The 15,962-nt window shown below is 45.5% G+C and overlaps 1 protein-coding gene across 2 annotated transcripts in view; it reads left to right on the forward strand.

Annotated features, from left to right (window-relative positions):
- ctnna1 (catenin (cadherin-associated protein), alpha 1) overlaps positions 1 to 15,962 on the forward strand; it is a 212,327-nt gene that overhangs the window by 114,802 nt on the left and 81,563 nt on the right. For both annotated transcript variants that reach the window (XM_029720388.1, XM_029720389.1), the window contains exons 9-10: positions 2,042 to 2,122; positions 2,723 to 2,875. In XM_029720388.1, the coding sequence (XP_029576248.1) occupies positions 2,042 to 2,122; positions 2,723 to 2,875 (234 nt within the window). The remainder of the gene's footprint in view (positions 1 to 2,041; positions 2,123 to 2,722; positions 2,876 to 15,962) is intronic.

The raw sequence follows: 15,962 nt of genomic DNA on the forward strand, positions 1-15,962 counted from the left end.
GGTGTTGTAGTCGTGCTTTATCACGCAGTTGTGTGTGAACAGAGTACAGGAGGGGACTGAGCACGCACACCTGAGGGGCCCCCATGTTGAGGATCAGCGTGGCAGATGTGTTGTTTCCTAGCCTTACCACCTGGGGGCGGCCCGTCAGGAAGTCCAGGATCCAGTTGCAGAGGGATGTGTTTAGTCCCAGGGTCCTTAGCTTAGTGATGAGCTTTGAGGGCACTATGGTGTTGAACGCTGAGCTGTAGTCAATGAACAGCATTCTCACATAGGTGTTCCTTTTGTCCAGGTGTGAAAGGGCAGTGTGGAGTGTGATTGAGATTGCCTCATCTGATGTTCTGTTGGGGCATTATGCAAATTGGAGTGGGTCTAGGGTTTCTGGGATAATGGTGTTGATGTGAGCCATGACCAGTCTTTCAAAGCACTTCATGGCTACACACGTGAGTGCTATCAGTTGGTAGTCATTTAGGCAGGTTATCTTGGTGTTCTTGGGCACAGGGACTATGGTGGTCTGCTTGAAACATGTTGGTATTACAGACTCAGACAGGGAGAGGGTGAAAATGTCAGTGAAGACACTTACCAGTTGGTCCGCACATGTTCGCAGTACACGTCCTGGTAATCCGTCTGGCCCTGCGGCCTTGTGAATGTTGACCTGTTTAAAAGGTCATACGCGCATCGGCTACGGAGAGCGTGTTCACTTTGGTTGTGACGTCACCTAGCTTGTTGGTGTGCTCTCATCGTCGTCCTCTTTTACTGAGGTGCTCTCAATCTGCGTCCCAAATGGAAACCCTTTCCTTATTTACTGCACTACTTCCCTATGGGCCCTGGTCAAAAATAGTGCACTACTTCCCTATGGGCCCTGGTCAAAAATAGTGCACTACTTCCCTATGGGCCCTGGTCAAAAATAGTGCACTACTTCCTTATGGGCCCTGGTCAAAAATAGTGCACTACAATGGGAATAGGGTGCCATTTGGGATGCATCATCTTTGTCCTATTGAGATGACTAATTCAGTGTTAGTAAAGGGGGAACTAATTCAGTGTTGGAGAAGGGGGAACTGATTCGGTGTTGGAAAAGGGGGAACTGATTCGGTGTTGGAAAAGGGGGAACTGATTCGGTGTTGGAAAAGGGGGAACTGATTCGGTGTTGGAAAAGGGGGAACTGATTCGGTGTTGGAAAAGGGGGAACTGATTCAGTGTTGGAAAAGGGGGAACTGATTCAGTGTTGGAAAAGGGGGAACTGATTCAGTGTAAGCGCATCCTGATCTGAACCTCCAAACACCCTTAGGAAAACCAGAACAGGGAAATCAATTCTGAGCAAGGTGTTTGGTTGGCCAATTAAAACCCATACAACATCTAGGCGTGGTGTGGCGCAGGGGGAGGAATAATCAACACGAAGAAGCTGCTGTGATCATTAGGACATTTTATTTCCGTTTATTTGATATACCTCCACAGACCAAGGGACTCATTTACTGCATGAAAAAGTGATATACCCAAATCCATCCTCAGGGGAAACTCAAAACTTGGGCAGGAGAAAGATCTGTACTGTTCTCTCTGACTAATACGATCTCTGATCTGTACTGTTCTCTCCCTGACTAATGATATCTCTGTGATCTGTACTGTTCTCTCCCTGACTAATGATATCTCTGATCTGTACTGTTCTCTCCCTGACTAATGATATCTCTGATCTCTGAGATCTGTACTGTTCTCTCCCTGACTAATGATATCTCTGATCTGTACTGTTCTCTTCCTGACTAATGATATCTCTGATCTCTGAGATCTGTACTGTTCTCTCCCTGACAAATGATATCTGTCAACTGTTTGTTTTTATTTCTGCTCTAATGGTTTTAAACCAACGGTAGTTGTTCATATGCATCTCTGGTCCTTCTCACGTATATCTCTGTATTATAAATGATTGTCTTGTAAAGGCCTGCGTTTCATCCCTCAGTGACTTTCAGCCAGCTTGCTGTCTCTCTTTCGCTCTGTCTTCGTCTCTGTAAATAGTCATTACACCTCTAACCTTCTCCCGCTCTCTCTCCTCCAGGCTGGCAAGAAGGACAAGAGTGATGCTCTGAACACTGCCATCGACAGGATGACCAAGAAGACTAGGGACCTTCGCAGACAGGTTGGTCCCTCTTCTTCCTCTCTCCGTTCTCACATTCCTTCTCCAGAGACCTCCACGGGTTTATTTGTCTCCCCTTCTCCTCCTCTCATTCCTTCTTTCTCTGCATCCTCCCATTCATTGTCCACATCTCCACAGACAGATTGGTGCAAATCCCCCTCTTCTCCTCCCTCAATCTCCCTCTCCATTCTCCCATTTCTCCTTCCACAGACAGGTTTCCTTCCTCTATCCTACCCTCCCTCTGTTCTATTCCTCCCTCTGTTCTCTTCCTCCCATCCTCCCAGTCCCGTTCCTTCTCCAGAGACTTTCACAGACAGGTTGGTTTTACAAAATATTTAGTTTCTCTGCCAGAGGCTTTGTTTTTCTCTAGTACAGCTAAAATAACTGTTCAGCTGTTTGACTCCTCTCGCTCTCTCTCGCTCTCTCTCGCTCTCTCTCGCTCTCTCTCGCTCTCTCTCGCTCTCTCTCGCTCTCTCTCGCTCTCTCTCGCTCTCTCTCGCTCTCTCTCGCTCTCTCTCGCTCTCTCTCGCTCTCTCTCGCTCTCTCTCGCTCTCTCTCGCTCTCTCTCGCTCCCTCTCGCTCCCTCTCGCTCTCTCTGTGTAGCTGCGTAAGGCAGTCATGGATCATGTCTCTGACTCGTTCCTGGAGACCAACGTTCCCCTGCTGGTTCTGATTGAAGCGGCGAAGAATGGGAATGAAAAGGAGGTGAAGGAATACGCCCAGGTGTTCCGCGAGCACGCCAACAAGCTCATCGAGGTACGTTAGCAAAAGTTACACAAACATCTCTTGGAGATTTCTTATTCAGATACTGTAGGGTGATGTCTTTAGGAAGTGTCATGTGTTAGAGATGGACCGGAGGATGGGGACGTCTATGAGGGTAGGAACGTTACTACACTGAACAAAAACACAACTCAACATGTAACAATTTCAAAATATTTTTTACTGGGAATACAGATATGCTTCTGTTGCCCACATATGTACCTTAAAAAAAAAATCTGAAAGCCAGTCAGTATCTGGTGTGACCACAATTTGCCTGACATCTCCGTCACGTAGAGTTGATCAGGATGTTGATTGTGGCCTGTGGAATGTTGTCCCCACTCCTCTTCAATGGCTATGCGTAGTTTCTGGATATTGGCGGGAACTGGAACACGCTGTCGTACACGTCTATCCAGAGCATCCCAAACATGCTCATTGGGTGACACATCCGGTGTTATAAGGAACTAGGATCGACTTGCCATTCATTCTAGTTGCACGATTGACCTTGGAACATTTATTTGACAAACTCCTTCATGTGATGTGTTTTACACCGACGATACAATACAGTGACTTCACAAAACATTAAGAACACCTGCACTTTCCATTACAGACTGACCAGGTGAATCCAGGTGAAAGTTGTTATCCCTTATTGATGTCACTTGTTCTAATCCACTTCGATCAGTGTAGATGAAGGGGAGGAGACGGGTTAATAAATCCTCTTAAGGAGCTCTACAGATCGGTGTGTCCCCCCCACGGGATGGTTGAGTTAATGTGCATTAATGCGATTAGCATTAGGCTGTAAGTAACACGAGCATTTCCCAGGACATAGACATATCTGATATTGGTAGAAAGCTTAAATTCTTTTTAATCTAACTGCACTGTCCAATTTATAGTAGCTATTACAGTGAAAGAATACCATGCTATTGTTTGAGGAAAGTGCACAATTATGAACTTGAAAAGTTATTAATAAACCAATTAGGCACATTTGGACAGTCTTGACACATAATTTTTAACCAAAATGCAATGGTTCATTGGTTCATCCTGAAAGTTTGCACAAACACTGCTGCCATCTAGTGGCCAAAATATAAATTGTGCCTGGTCTGAAATAATACGTTATGGCCTTTCTCTTGCATTTCAAAGATGGTTAAAAAAAACAACTTTTTTTAAATGATCTTTTACCAGATCTAATGTGTTATATTCTCCAGGATTATTTTCACATTTCCACAAACTTCAAAGTGTTTCCTTTCAAATGGTATCAGAATATGCATATCCTTGCGTCAGGTCCTGAGCTACAGGCAGTTAGATTTGGGAATGTCATTTCAGGAGAAAATTGGAAGAAGGGGCGGATCCTTATGAGTTTTTTAAAGAAGAAATGTTAAGCCTTGAGACATGTCTGTGTGCCATTCAGAAGGTGAATGGGCAAGACAAAATATTTAACTGCCTTTTGAACGTGGTGAGGTGACAGGCGCACTGGTTTGTGTGAACTACAGCGCTGCTGGGATTTAAACACCTAACAGTTTCCTGTGTGTATTAATGGTCCACCACATCCAGCCAACATGACACAACTGTCGGAAGAATTGGAGTCAACATGGACCAGCATCCCTGTGGGAATGCTTTCTACACCTTGTAGAGTCCATGCCCTGACGAATTGAGGCTGTTCTGAGGGCAAATGAAGAGGGGGGGGGGGCGGTTGCCACTCAATATTAGGAAGGTGCTCCCAATGTTTGATATTATTAGTGTATGTTGAGAACAGAACAGTGGAATTAGGTCAGTAGCTAGCACCCAGTCTTAGCAAATGCCTTGTGTGATTGTGCTCCTGGGTAGCCGTGCAGTGTAAAGCTGCAGTGTGTGTGTGTGTGTGTGTTGTAATTCATTCTGTTTGTGAAAACACAAGCCAAAGAGGTATATGCCATGGGTATATCCTGAGAATGCACCGCAATAGTCTTCGACACTCACACCAACTCTCCATCTAAGCCAACACTGACTAAAGGCCTTGGCACATCGGATTTCATCTTTTTAAGATGATTAAATGTCACACTGTGCAATATTTTAATATTGATCAACCTGGTCTGATTGTGCGATTTAGCTTCAGTTCTGTCGTCACATTCTGCGATTGGCCTCCGAGGCTACTTCAGCTGCAACGGTGGATCTGATCATGTGTTGGCACCGGCAGTTCAACATCAACTGGGTCTGATCACGTGTCGGCACCGGCAGTTCAACATCAACTGGGTCTGATCGTGTGTCGGCACCGGCAGTTCAACATCAACTGGGTCTGATCACGTGTCGGCACCGGCAGTTCAACATCAACTGGGTCTGATCACGTGTCGGCACCGGCAGTTCAACATCAACTGGGTCTGATCATGTGTCGGCACCGGCAGTTCAACATCAACTGGGTCTGATCACGTGTCGGGACCGGCAGTTCAACATCAACTGGGTCTGATCACGTGTCGGCACCGGCAGTTCAACATCAACTGGGTTTGATCACGTGTCGGGACCGGCAGTTCAACATCAACTGGGTTTGATCACGTGTCGGGACCGGCAGTTCAACATCAACTGGGTCTGATCACGTGTCGGCACCGGCAGTTCAACATGAACTGGGTCTGATCACGTGTCGGCACCGGCAGTTCAGGCCTCACTCTATGCTTATGCGCGAGTGAAGTGAGTTCGGGAAAAACTGAAACTATGCAACCATGGAAATTGTTTTCTCATACAAACTTTGTCCAAACTCCTAATCAAATGTGCTTCACCAAAATAACATTGTCGCTGTGGAACATTTATTTTTCATTAGGTAGATTGACTGCAAATGTCATGCAAACAAGATTTAATGAAATTGTTGTTATTGCACAGCATGTAAACATTTAAATATAACTATTATATTAATCTGACTATTCACAAGCGTATTATTGCTCAGCGCAGTCAGTCTTCCTAATTGTTCAGTCTCCGGGATCGGCTCGCCACACTACGCGATAACGGCTCAACGTTTCTGACACTGCTACAACTTTGTTAGAGCTTACAACCGTACGTAGAGGTAGTTAATGGTAGACCTAGACCCTGTCACACTGAATGACCCAAGACGTCCGACCATCGTTTACAACCTAAGAATTTGCGCCCCCCCCCCCTCCATTTAGTCTGGGACGGCAAAATTGTGGCGTAAGATGGCTAAAATCATAGTCTGCGAAGGCTTTAATTCAACAGGCTTGAGCTTTATGGAAGACACTGCAGCAGAAACCGGATGGTGTTGTGGTCCCAAATGTCACCCTATTCCCTATGTAGTGAACTACGTCTGACCCCGTACCTGTAGGGCTAGTGCACTATATAGGGTGCCATTTGTGCCCTGGCCATGGTGTTGTGATTTGAGCCGTCAGACAGAAAGACAAACACTTTGATCTGTATGGCTGGTCATAGCTGTGGAGCCTACTTTGAGCCTGGCCCAGAGTAGCCAAACCCCTCCCCCGTGCTTTCCCCCAGCCTCCCCCGTTCTTTCCCCCCTGGCCTCCCCCGTGCTTTCCCCCCCGGCCTCCCCCGTGCTTTCCCCCCCGGCCTCCCCCGTGCTTTCCCCCCTGGCCTCCCCCGTGCTTTCCCCCCTGGCCTCCCCCGTGCTTTCCCCCCTGGCCTCCCCCGTGCTTCCCCCCCCGGCCTCCCCCGTGCTTTCCCCCCCGGCCTCCCCCGTGCTTTCCCCCCCGGCCTCCCCCGTGCTTTTCCCCCCGGCCTCCCCCGTGCTTTTCCCCCCGGCCTCCCCCGTGCTTTTCCCCCTGGCCTCCCCCGTGCTTTTCCCCCTGGCCTCCCCCGTGCTTTTCCCCCCGGCCTCCCCCGTGCTTTTCCCCCTGGCCTCCCCCGTGCTTTTCCCCCTGGCCTCCCCCGTGCTTTTCCCCCTGGCCTCCCCCGTGCTTTTCCCCCTGGCCTCCCCCGTGCTTTTCCCCCTGGCCTCCCCCGTGCTTTTCCCCCTGGCCTCCCCCGTGCTTTCCCCCCAGCCTCTCTCTGCCTGACAAGGTTAAGTGATTCCTCTGGGGACAGGGATTCATTGTCTGAACAGTTGGATCTCCATCCACCTACTACTTATTGACAGACGGAGACAGCATAACACAGGGAGGGAACGAAAGCGTTCTCCCCTGCTGTTCAGCGACTGTTGATTTCTGACTACCACAGTGATAGTCAGACTGATACAAAAAGGCCCGCTTTGTAAAATGTATTGCACTCTTTCTCTCCCTCACCCCCCCCCTTTTTTCATTTTTTTTCTCGTGTTCCCCCTCTCATCCCCCTTCCTCTCGCTCTCACGCTATCTCTCAAGCGTTCTCGCTCATTCTGTCAAGTCAATTCTAAGGGGTTTTATTGGCATGGGAGACATGTTTACATTGCCAAAGCAAGTGAAAATAAACAGTGAGATGTAACTTTTTTCTTTTTTTTTAGATTTTTGTTAACATTGCACTCAAAGTTGTCAAAAGGATGGACATTTCTAATGTTATATGATTCACCTATGTACAGTGTAGAACACGATCCGCTTTCCCTAAAAGCATGATGGTCATGTTTGAGGAACATTAACAGTCTTCATCAGTTGACTTGAAATCTGTCCCCCCCCCAGTGAATAAACTTTGTAACTGTGTCAGAGTGTCATGCACTGACATTTTAAAGTGACCTCTCACTTGTCCCTATGGATGGCCCATGAGCGAACCCTTGCCATTTGACTCAGTGGGGGGTGGTGGGGGGTGCATAGAGTTACCATGCGGGACAGGGAGCCAGAGCAGGCCAGAGGGTTATCATGCTGGCCAGGAGCAAGCCTGAGGAAATTGGTGGAAGCTGGTGAGGAATCAGAGGAAAGGGCCATTAGGACCTGGGATCCTGGGGGCCCACGCTGTCAGCAGTGGCATTAAGGGATGACACAACTAGAAGTCCTCTGACGCTGGGGGGAGGTAGCGCGCACTGAGGTACGGTCATCTGGTCCATATACACCCTAATATGGATTAGAATCAGTAGAACATGGAATGGTGTTGAAAGAGGGAGAATAGCCTGTGTAGAATTATGGGCTCGACTACAGGGAAGGGAGCGTCCGTGTGGAGGCTGGTTTTGTGTTGTCGGCTACAGGGAAGGGAGCGTCCGTGTGGAGGCTGGTTTTGTTGTCGGCTACAGGGAAGGGAGCGTCCATGTGGAGGCTGGTTTTGTGTTGTCGGCTACAGGGAAGGGAGCGTCAATGTGGAGGCTGGTTTTGTGTTGTCGGCTACAGGGAAGGGAGCGTCAATGTGGAGGCTGGTTTTGTGTTGTCGGCTACAGGGAAGGGAGCGTCCGTGTGGAGGCTGGTTTTGTGTTGTCGGCTACAGGGAAGGGAGCGTCCGTGTGGAGGCTGGTTTTGTTGTCGACTACAGGGAAGGGAGCGTCAATGTGGAGGCTGGTTTTGTGTTGTCGGCTACAGGGAAGGGAGCGTCCGTGTGGAGGCTGGTTTTGTTGTCGACTACAGAGAAGGGAGCGTCCATGTGGAGGCTGGTTTTGTGTTGTCGGCTACAGGGAAGGGAGGGTCCGTGTGGAGGCTGGTTTTGTGTTGTTGGCTACAGGGAAGGGAGGGTCCATGTGGAGGCTGGTTTTGTGTTGTCGGCTACAGGGAAGGGAGTGTCCGTGTGGAGGCTGGTTTTGTGTTGTCGGCTACAGGGAAGGGAGGGTCCGTGTGGAGGCTGGTTTTGTGTTGTCGGCTACAGGGAAGGGTTAGAAAATGTATTGTAGATACTCTGAACACATGAAATCCCTCCCCACTAACCGCTACTGTACTGCTACATATTGTCTGTGGGTAGTCTATCAATGCATTGGAATGGAACAAGTCTTTATTCCAGAGGATAGATACATTGTATGCATCCCAAATTGCACCCTATTCTGGCCATTATCTATAAAGTACACTACTTTAGACTTAAGTCTTTTGTGTTCTGGTCAAAAGTAGAGCACTATATAGGGAATAAGTGTCACAGCTGTTATATATCACATGGTTATACGGGGTCTTCCCTGTGGCTCAGTTGGTAGAGCATGGTGTTTGCAACGCCAGGGTTGTGGGTTCGATTCCCACGGGGGGGCAGTACCAAAAAAAAAAATGCATGAAATGAAATGCATGTATTCACTACTGTAAGTCGCTCTGGATAAGAGCGTCTGCTAAATGACTAAAATGTAAATGTATACAGGGTGAGTCATCAGACTGGGATTGACAGATGTTTGGCTAACGCCACATTATGTTCACACTACTAATGGCCAATTAGTGTCTATAATTTTTCTTACTTATAAAATGACTAAGTTACATCCTCTATATTTATCAGGTGAAAATAGCCATATGAGTATCTAAGTGATGTTGTGATGGCTGCAGCAGTCATGATATAGTATCTGTAAGTGGTGTTGTGATGGCTGCAGCAGTCATGATATAGTATCTGTAAGGGGTGTTGTGATGGCTGCAGCAGTCATGATATAGTATCTGTAAGGGGTGTTGTGATGGCTGCAGCAGTCATGATATAGTATCTGTAAGTGGTGTTGTGATGGCTGCAACAGTCATGATATAGTATCTGTAAGGGGTGTTGTGATGGCTGCAACAGTCATGATATAGTATCTGTAAGTGATGTTGTGATGGCTGCAGCAGTCATGATATAGTATCTGTAAGGGGTGATGTGATGGCTGCAGCAGTCATGATATAGTATCTGTAAGTGATGTTGTGATGGCTGCAGCAGTCATGATATAGTATCTGTAAGGGGTGTTGTGATGGCTGCAACAGTCATGATATAGTATCTGTAAGTGATGTTGTGATGGCTGCAGCAGTCATGATATAGTATCTGTAAGGGGTGATGTGATGGCTGCAGCAGTCATGATATAGTATCTGTAAGTGATGTTGTGATGGCTGCAACAGTCATGATATAGTATCTGTAAGTGATGATGTGATGGCTGCAGCAGTCATGGATGCAGGGTTTATTTTCTCAGGGTATCTTTGCCCAGGGTCTTCAGCCTATATATTCTGTGTCCCAGATGGCACCCTATTCCCTATATAGTGCACTAGCCATATGGGACCTCGTGAAAAGTAGTGCAACAAATAAGGAATAGAGTTCTATTTTGGATGCACCTATATAGGCCTCAGAGACCACAGCTGTTGAACCAGTACTTGGACCACAGCTGTTGAACCGGTACTTGGACCACAGCTGTTGAACCGGTACAAAGCTGTAAAGGTAAAGGGTGGCTGCTTTTGAAGAATCTCAAATATAAAAAAAAATATGTTTAGTGCTGCGTTGTGCACTTCTCACCGAGTGCGCTGCTCACAGGGCTCCTCACAGGCTACAAGTGAAGACAACATCGGGGACGCAACTGAACGCGTCCTTTACTTTATTCCGAGGTGCATATTGAAGATATTGGAAGAACTGTCCACATTTACTTTTCTTCAGCCAACAAAATGAGTAGGCTAAGCAAAAGCACTATACCAATCTACTATCCTCCATAGTACAAAAGTCGACCTATTCTGTGCAATAAATAAATATTCCAAACAGTCTGGGACAGTTGTAGGATGCGATAGATCCCAAATGAAAACAACCACAAGCATCAAAAAACCTTTTATAAGCAATGAGGCCGACGTAACAGATCTGAACTTTTAGCTTAATGTTGATAAACTATTAGGCTATTTCTTCACATTATAAGTGCAGCAATGATAGTAGGCTGTAAACTGAACGTTCCATTAGCCGAAAACACCATTATCAAAAGTGACCGCAAATGCAATTATGCCTGTAATTATTTTATTATAAAGGTTCATTTTTATGGTAAAAACGTTCATCCCCAGAACTGAAACTCACGTTCTTATTTATGCCAGTTAGGCTCTGCACCCTTTGTAAAGCAGGTTCATGTGCTTCATTTTAAGACGTTATTTGGCCACTTTAGTTGGGATACAAACCTTATCAAAACATATAGGCCTATGGGCTAGAATACATGAGGTGTGCGACTATGATTAGAAAAAGTCAGGAAAAAGACTTTCTTAAGCTGGCCATCATTCACAAGTGACAGGCTAATATTGTCACCCATCAGACTTTTCTTGATTTAATCTTTACATATACTAAATAATATGTGAAAATAGTTTTGATTTAGAATGGACCATTTATCATGCACCTGTATCAAAACAGGGGCAGCGGGAAAAAATACATGTCATCTATGAACTTAAATAGCGAATGGAGGACGCTTTTCCCTCTGACTTATTTTCATGCCAGCCAGGTAGGTTATACTCCTGTTGCAAAGCAATGTGCTTAATATTAGGAAAGTTGAGAAATAAATATAGTAGGCCTAGCCTAGAGAAAGCTGATGGGATCCTCCTCTTTTTAATAGAGGCCATCAACTGTTTTGTCATGCAACTTCATAGCCTTCAGAAATGTTGTGCAACATGAGCTCATGGGCTCTCAAAGTGTTTGATTGGATTTTTTATTACATTTGCATTGACGTCAGAGTGATTAGAGGGACAATAGTGTTGAGTACCAGGCAGTAGCATCAGAGCTTGGAGAAGCATAGTTACCGTGACTAAACGTTCATGTGGAATTTGACTGCCTTCATGACTTGTGACCGCTGGTGTGGCGGTAATATGGTCACCGCAATAGCCCTACATACCTGTCTATAAGGTCCCACAGTTGACATCAGAGCAAAAAACAAGCAATGAGGTCGAAGGAATTGTCCGTAGAGCTCTGAGGCACAGATCTGGGGAAGGGTACCTAAAAATATAAATATATATTTATATATATTTTTATATATTTTTATATATATATATATTTTTATATAAATATATATATATTTTTATATAAATATATATATATATATAAATAATAATAATAAAAATCCAGCATTGAAGGTCCCCAAGAACACAGTGGCCTCCATCATTCTTACATGGAAGAAGTTTGGAACCACCAAAACCTTTCCTAGAGCTGGCTGCCGGGCTAAACTGCACAATCGGGGGAGAAGGGCCGTGGTCAGGGAGGTGAAAAATAACCGAATAGTTACTCTAACAGAGTTTCAGAGTTCCTCTCTGGAGATGGGAGAACCATCCAGGGGGAAAACCATCTCTGCAGCACTCCATCAATCAGTCCTTTATGGTAGAGTGGCTAGATGGTAGCAACTCCTCAGTAAGAGACATGACAGCCTGCTTGGAGTTTGCCAAAAGGCACCTAAAAGACTCTCAGACCATGAGAAACAAGATTCTCTGATCTGTTAAAACCAAGATTGATCTCTTTGGCCTGAATGCCAAGTGTCACGTCTGGAGGAAACCTGGCACTATCCCTATGGTGAAGCATGGTGGTGGCGGCATCATGCTGTGGGGATGTCTTTCAACGACAGGGCCTGGGATTGAGGGAAAGATGAACGGAGCCAAGTACAGAGATCCTTACTGAAAACCTGCTCCAGAGCGCTCAGGACCTCAGACTGGGGTGAAGGTTCACCTTACAACAGGACAATGACCCTAAGCACACAGCCAAGACAACGCAGGAGTTGGCTTTGGGACAAGTCTCTGAATGTCCTTGAGTGGCCCAGCCAGAGCCCGGACTGGAACCCGATCGAACATATCTGGAGAGACCTGAAAATATCTGTGCAGCAATGCTCCCCATCCAACCTGACAGAGCTTGAGAGGATCTGCAGAGAAGAATGGGAGAAACTCCCCAAATACAGGTGTGACAAGCTTGTAGCGTCATACCCAAGAAGACTTGAGGCTGTAATCGCTGCCAAAGGTGCTTCAATTGAGTAAAGGGTCTGAATACTTATGTAAATGTGATTTCAGTTTTTTGTTTTTATTGTATTTGCAAAAAAATCTTAACTGTTTTTGGTTGGTCATTATGGGCTGTTGTGTGTAGATTGAGAGAAGAACAACAATTGAAACAATTTTAGAATAATGTTTAACGTAACAAAATATGGAAAAAGTCAAGTGGTCTGAATACTTTCCAAATGTAAAATAAGGGGTGCTTGTATTTGTCCTCTTTCACTGCAAGTGTGTAACCTGTACGTGTTTGAAGTATGAAATAGAAATAGATTTTTTGCGTATCCCAACTCCCACTGAGACACCCTCAGAGAGCGAGATCAGGGTCAGCCATTATTGACTGGCGAGCGCGAAGCAATTAGGGTTAAGTGCCTCGCTCCAGGACAGATGGACAGATTTTTCACCTTGTCGGCTCTGTGATTTGAACTCCCAACCTTTGGGTTACTGTCCCAACGCTCTAACGGCTAGGTGTGTGTGTGTGTGTGTTCACTGTGTTGGGCTCTGAGACTGTCGGCATCACAACGACAGAGAGACTGGCCATCACATAGTCGTACACTGCACCCCTTCCCCAGTACACTTGTAAATATTGGACTATAAATTGTGCCTTCCTGTATTTGTAAATGCTTGTTCTATTCTACTGAGCCATTTACTTTGTTCCTATTTTGTATTGTTGCCTTGTAGCATGAACCGGTAAGTAAGCATTTCATTGGACGATATACCATGTGCATAAAACATTAAACAAGTAAAACTTGAGGGGAAGGACTTTGGACCTTCTCCAATCCGGTTGAGGAGACTTGAGAGAAATCCCATATAACACAACCATCAAATCAACAACTCTGATTACAGAGTGATCCGCTTCCATCCAGCGGCCATCGATCCCGCTGTATCCCGGGGTAACAAACTGTATAATATATGTACATGACGAGCTAGCACATTTATACACCACCACAACCGTCGCACAGATGGAGGAGGGTTAACTGAAATATGTGGGCTGTACCCCAAATGTAGTGTAGGGAAGGGAGTGAGTCACTGTAGAGTGCACCTGATAGGGAATAGGGTGCATGCTGGCAGATGGACTAGCATGCTGGCAGATGGACTAGCATGCTGGCAGATGGACTAGCATGCTGGCAGATGGACTAGCATGCTGGCAGATGGACTAGCATGCTGGCAGATGGACTAGCATGCTGGCAGAAGGACTAGCATGCTGGCAGATGGACTAGCATGCTGGCAGATGGACTGGCATGCTGGCAGATGGACAGGCATGCTGGCAGATGGACAGGCATGCTGGCAGATGGACAGGCATGCTGGCAGATGGACAGGCATGCTGGTAGATGGCATGCTGGCAGATGGACTAGCATGCTGGCAGATGGACTAGCATGCTGGCAGATGGACAAGCATGCTGGCAGATGGACTAGATGGACTTCAAACTGCTCACAGAGACATAAAAATGGTATTCACTAGTTCATCTGACTCTGTGGAAGTAGATAAAGGACCTTATTGCCAAAATCCCAAAGTATCCCTTTAAGCAGCAGATGGAATAGAGCTGTGGTTTCTTCACCGTGTTCCCTTTAAGCAGCAGATGGAATAGAGCTGTGGTTTCTTCACCGTGTTCCCTTTAACTTCTTGGGGCTATGTGGGACGTTAGGGTGCGCCACGGGTAGCACGCTATCAACAGCAGGTGCATTTCAAGAGCGGCAAATTTGAAACCAAATAAATGTCAAAATTCAAATATCTCAAACATACAACTAACTTACACCCTTTGAAAGATAAACATCTCCTTAATCTAACCACGTTGTCCGATTTCAAAAAGGTTTTACGGGGTAAGCATAAAGTTAGGTTATGTTAGGAGAGTACATTGACAATAGCTGTGTGTAATGCATTGTCGATTCAAAGACAGGCGTCACCAAACCATAAAATCAGCTAAAATTATGCACTAACCTTTTACAATCTCCATCAGATGACACTCCTAGGACATTATGTTAGACAATGCATGCATTTTTAGTTCTATCAAGTTCATATTTATATCTAAAAACAGCGTTTTACTATGGCGTTGATGTTCAGGAAATCGTTTCCCTCCAATACCGGCAGTCAAGTCATGACAACAAAATAATGAATTAATATTAGAAAACATTGGTAAAATATTATATTGTCATTCAAAGAATTATAGATTTACATCTCTTGAACGCAATGGACTTGCCAGATTTAAAATTAACCTTACTGGGAAATCACACTTTGCAATAATCTGAGCACTGCGCCAGAAAAATACGCATTGCGATACAGACTAACCGCCATGTTGGAGAGATCTAAAATCGAAAATACTATGTAAATAATCCATTACCTTTGATTCTCTTCATCAGATGTCACTTCCAAAGAATCCCAGGTCCATAACGAATGTAGTTTTGTTCAAAAAAGCTCATCATTTATGTCCAAAAACCTCCGTGTTGTTAGCACATGATCTAAGCCAGCCGGACTTCACTTCACGAACGGAAAAAATATATTTATGTTCGTTCAAACATGTCAAACGTTGTATAGCTTAAATCATTAGTGCCTTTTTTTAACCAGAACATGAATAAAATTCAAGGCGGACGATTGGGTTCTCTTTTAAAACGTTTCGGAACGAGAGTACCCACCATCAACTTGCGCGCCAGGGGTCTAATCGGCCATCACAGTTCCAAGTCTCTTATTCGGTCAGATCTCACAGTATAAGACTCAAAACACTTTGTAAAGGCTGGTGACATCTAGTGGAAGCCATAGGAAGTGCCAAAACATTCCTCAGCCCCTTTGTTTTTCAATGGCATAGGTTTAAAGTCAATTCAACACATCAGGTATCCACTTCCTGTCAGAATCTGTCTCAGGGTTTTGCCTGCCAAATGAGTTCTGTATTACTCAGAGACACCATTCAAACAGTTTGAGAAACTTTAGGGTGTTTTCTATCCATATATAATAAGTATATGCATATTCTAGTTACTGGGTAGGATTAGTAACCAGATTAAATCGGGTACATTTTTTTATCCAGCCGTGAAAATACTGCCCCTATACCCTAACAGGTTAAGCAGCAGATGGAATAGAGCTGTGGTTTCTTCACCGTGTTCCCTTTAAGCAGCAGATGGAATAGAGCTGAGGTTTCTTCACCGTGTTCCCTTTAAGCAGCAGATGGAATAGAGCTGAGGTTTCTTCACCGTGTTCCCTTTAAGCAGCAGATGGAATAGAGCTGTGGTTTCTTCACCGTGTTCCCTTTAAGCAGCAGATGGAATAGAGCTGAGGTTTCTTCACCGTGTGTAAATAACAGCTCTACCTTTTTGATCAGGGCTCTTGGGGTGCTGTTTGCCTACCACGGTACTGTCAGTCAGTCTGTGCTTTGAC

This window comes from Salmo trutta, chromosome 3, assembly GCF_901001165.1.
Source record: "Salmo trutta chromosome 3, fSalTru1.1, whole genome shotgun sequence".
NCBI classification, from domain to species: domain Eukaryota; kingdom Metazoa; phylum Chordata; class Actinopteri; order Salmoniformes; family Salmonidae; genus Salmo; species Salmo trutta.